The following is a 4087-nucleotide window of genomic DNA, read 5'->3' on the forward strand; positions in this document are numbered from 1 at the left end:
AGCAGTAAGAACAGCATTAGCCGTATCCAAAGTCTTCGCAATCCATATCTCTCACATTCGACAATTCACACTCTAGTCGCCTTGCTGTGGAGAGCACAGAGATGCAGAACAGCGACACGTTTTCGAATCACGTGCAGGTCTTGAACATAGAGACCACTGAGTCTGGTCGTAGAGCGAGCATCAAAGATCAAAGACAGTTCATTCACATGAGAGTTCTTCACCTCAACTTTGAATGGGACGGTGTATTCAATGGCTCCGGACGAGGGTATGATTAATTTTGTAGGGTGGACCGAGTCATGGAGAGTGATATTGTTTGTGTGCGTACGATTGGTACGCACCAATGTGTTATCCCTGCTGACGTATACAATCTCATGGTCAACTGGCAGCGCGTTTAACGTTTGCGCAAATTTAACATAGTATTGATATAAACTATTGCGTGTTCTGTCATCGCAGCATTCTGCTGGGTATTTTTTTCGTGCTAAGCAATTAACGGATAACGTGCATACCTAGCACACGCACACAAAACTATCACCCAGAGGGTTTGATTGCTTTCAACCCGAGAAGATGGCCGATGAACCAGAAGACCACGAGGATGCGTTCAACAAACTCAAGAACGACGTCTACAATATCAAACTCTGCAACGCAGGTACGTGAACCCTCTTTATCGTTACGACGCTGGCACCATCTCTGGCAATTGTTAGCCAATGAGTTGTAGAACGTCAGCACAGTCGGTCAGTGCCTTTCAATGTTTTCGCATGAGCTGATTGTTTAGTAACTGGTGGTGTTAGTGGACATTATAGCGTCACTTGTAGTTTGATCCAAGAAGGTGGTGGCGTTCCTGCGGATGCGGAAAACTGGGCCTTTGGCCGAGCGTCATAACGTGACGCAGCAAGAGTTTTGAGCTATGTAATTCAGGTGCGTTCATGAGCTAAAGTTGTTTTCTTAGGTATTGTACGAGCCGATAGCTGAGAATCTTCTAATGGGAGTAGGCCTTTCGACTGATCAATGTCGATGTTGTGGCAGTTGAAGGGCTAACTTAAAAACATAGGAACGAAAGAGCTTGAATGCCCAGGAGTCCTTACTATGCTTTTTATTATTATTTTTAATACCTAGGTCATAATCTGTGCTGTCCGAACTGATAGAAATGTCTTTGCAATAGAACACATGTGCACGGCAATCGTGTTTCAGGGACGTTTCTCTCAGTGCGAGTAACATACATGTTGAAAGGCGGCGCGGAAGAAGAAGACTAAAACATTGCAACAAGAATCGGCGAAGTAGAAATTAACCGTAACGACAATGGGGTGTAATGTGATCAATGGATTCTCCATTGACGGGGGGTGGGGAAATCCTTTTTGAAGTGTTCAGTTCTGCCAGATTTTGCATGCATCAAATTGCTTTTTTGCGGGCCTTTCTTGGGCCCAGTTAGGTAGGCTTCAGGGAATGCCAAAGCGAGCTTTTGTGGTATATACGTATTACTAAGGTTTCTGTTGCCCATCAAGTCCCCTGTTCACTATTCTTGGTCTGGACCGTTTAGTCTCCCTGCACTGCAAGAAATTGCGATTTTATTCATTAATTTTATTCAACATCTTATGGCTTCCGATGGCATTTAGCGTGGCAGTGTTTAGAAGGTCACAGTATTGTCACATGGCTCCCAGTAAAAAAGTAAGTAAATTATCGTGTCCGTTCCCGAAGGGAACTCACGACGGCCGCTAACACCCGATAAACCCTAGCGGCAGATGCAGCGCCTAACGGTGGGGGTGAGTGGATAAGTCTCACAACCACTAGCACAAGTGCCGAAAACGACCCCATTAGCTGCATCCATGTACCCCTTGTGCCTGGCCACAAGTTCCCAGTTGACTGTGGGTAGCTCCCAGTGCTTGAACCCTTACATAATGGCCATGTCACATGCAGCCTAGTCCACCCCCACCCCCACTCCTCCCACCCATGGCTACAGTTTCGCGTTCGCGCCCACGGGAGGTTTAGTCCCACGTAACGGATACGGGAACGTGGGTGATACACGTAAACCACCTGCAGTTGACCCACGTTCGAAATGTTTTTTAGTCACACGGACCAAACAAAAGCATGAAGCGAAGGGCCCAAACTTGGTCAAAGACGAAGCTTAGAAACTCATCGAATATTTTCGACTTTTTTGCTTCGGAAACTTCTTCAGCTGAGCACCCTCACAGCTTGCACTACTGTAAAGTGATACATTTTTGCGGCGCGCAAAGTTCGCGTTTTATTATTATTATTATTAGACACAATCTCATAGCATGTGACAAGCATAGCTAATGCAGGGACAGAATCCCCTGAGACAAGGGCGTTGAGCCAGCCACGGCAATAGTAAGCTTGGAAATCAAAGCAAATATGAATTAGAGCAGAAAATGAATGGAAAATTACAAAGAAAAACGATTAATGGAAGTGAGCACTATCAAAACTCGTGCATCACCCAGGTATTCGAGAATGTTCTTCGATGATAATTATTGCGTCTAGTTCAGTTGTGATAGTAGATCTTTAAACTGACCAATAGAAGAACAAGTTTTCAGAACGTATGGTAATGATAACCAATGAGAGTAGCCGGAAAACGTTTTCAAGAATTGTGCTCATTCCTGACAAGACAATTTAGCGAATTTATCTCTTCAGTCGGATTTTGTACTGTGTACAGTCAAAGTACAGAGCAGTGTGCGACGGGTTATATTCGCGAATGTGTGATGGCCGCGAAAATAGCGAAATATAATCTGTAGCGAAAATTTCTCTTTTTACAGTATGCGCTACGTTACATGTACATGAAATATACGTCTCAAGTACAGGTCAGCGTGGAAAAAAAAGCGTGAACTGAAAGCAGGGGTGGATGAAGTTGTGATCTGATATTTAATACACCGCACTACCACAACGCTCTGATATTTTCATATTTTATTGCACATCACGGAAGATTGTTAATTTCATCATCCATTGTCTCCTTTTTTCTCTCTTTTAGAAAATGAAGAAGGACGTCGTGAGGTGGAGAGGCAATGGTTACGGCAGCAAGAAGTAGATGCCGAGCGTCGCGAGGACGATAGGCGACGGATGCAAGAGCACGAACAAGAGGCCGAACGTCGTATGAGGGAGAGGCAACGGGTGCAGCAGCAACGGCTAGAAGAGGCCGAACGTCGCCAGGTCGGGAGGCAACCGCTGGTGGAGCAACGGCGAGAGGCCGAGCGACAAGTTAACCACCAGCGGAAGCGGAAGCAGCAATAGAACCGCCAGAAGCGCCAACATAGCTGCCAGAAGCGGCAGCAAAACATCCAGAAGCGGCACAACAAATTCCGGAGGTGAAGCCCATCAGCGAAGTGCATCTAGCCCAGGGCTGCATGCCGATGAATACGTCTACCGATTGGTTCTTGTTAGTCAAAAATTCATAGAAGACGTTTGTATTAATGTGAATGCCGCAGCCATCTCTAGACGTCCTGTGGTGAACGTGTAGATCTACGTATCATGATGGTGCGACACCATAAGGGATCCAGGCTGCGTTCGGATTCTTAATTGGCACCATGGCAATTTCACGGTTCGCGTCAGACTCGGCTAGAGACCGAGTTTTCCGCATCCGTAGGAACGTCACCGCCCTTGGTAACTGAATACGAACACGGCAAGACTTTGTATGTTTTTAGGGGGAACAGCAAAGTCTAGTATGGTGACCCATAGATTTTGATGGAAGAATCTTTGATTTCTCAAGGCTTTTGGGTAGACATGTAGCCTCGCACTTTGGTCGCTAACATGCTTCGACTGAATGCCTTGAATGCCATGGGGCTCGTTCTGACACGTCCGATGTCACAGTCGTTTGGGTAAAGCAGAAATCACATCGGTTGTTTATAAAAAATATATAATTATATTCATTCTCCACTCGAAATGATGGAGGTAAGAACAGCAGCCATTACACCAGCATTATTATTACTGTTATTTCGGTCTTTGACCACTTGGTGGTGGGTCTGATCTACTCACCACCCACCGTTTAGGCGCTGCATCTTCGCCTTTGATCCTAGAGGGTGGTGGCGTTCACACGGCGGATGCGGAAAAGCCGAGTCTTACGCGAACCGTGAAATATATTTATTTT

General features: G+C 45.8%; 1 protein-coding gene across 1 annotated transcript; it reads left to right on the top strand.

Moving 5' to 3' along the window:
• The first annotated feature begins 454 nt into the window (after window positions 1-454).
• Window positions 455-3814, top strand: LOC135820616 (capping protein inhibiting regulator of actin dynamics-like). Its single transcript, XM_065333661.1, has 2 exons — window positions 455-646; window positions 2975-3814. Exons 1-2 carry the CDS (start codon window positions 565-567, stop codon window positions 3232-3234), a joined length of 342 nt encoding a protein of 113 aa, XP_065189733.1. The 5' UTR covers window positions 455-564; the 3' UTR covers window positions 3235-3814.
• Window positions 3815-4087: the final 273 nt, after the last annotated feature.

This window comes from Sycon ciliatum, chromosome 7, assembly GCF_964019385.1.
Source record: "Sycon ciliatum chromosome 7, ocSycCili1.1, whole genome shotgun sequence".
In the NCBI taxonomy this organism is placed as follows: Eukaryota; Metazoa; Porifera; class Calcarea; order Leucosolenida; family Sycettidae; genus Sycon; species Sycon ciliatum.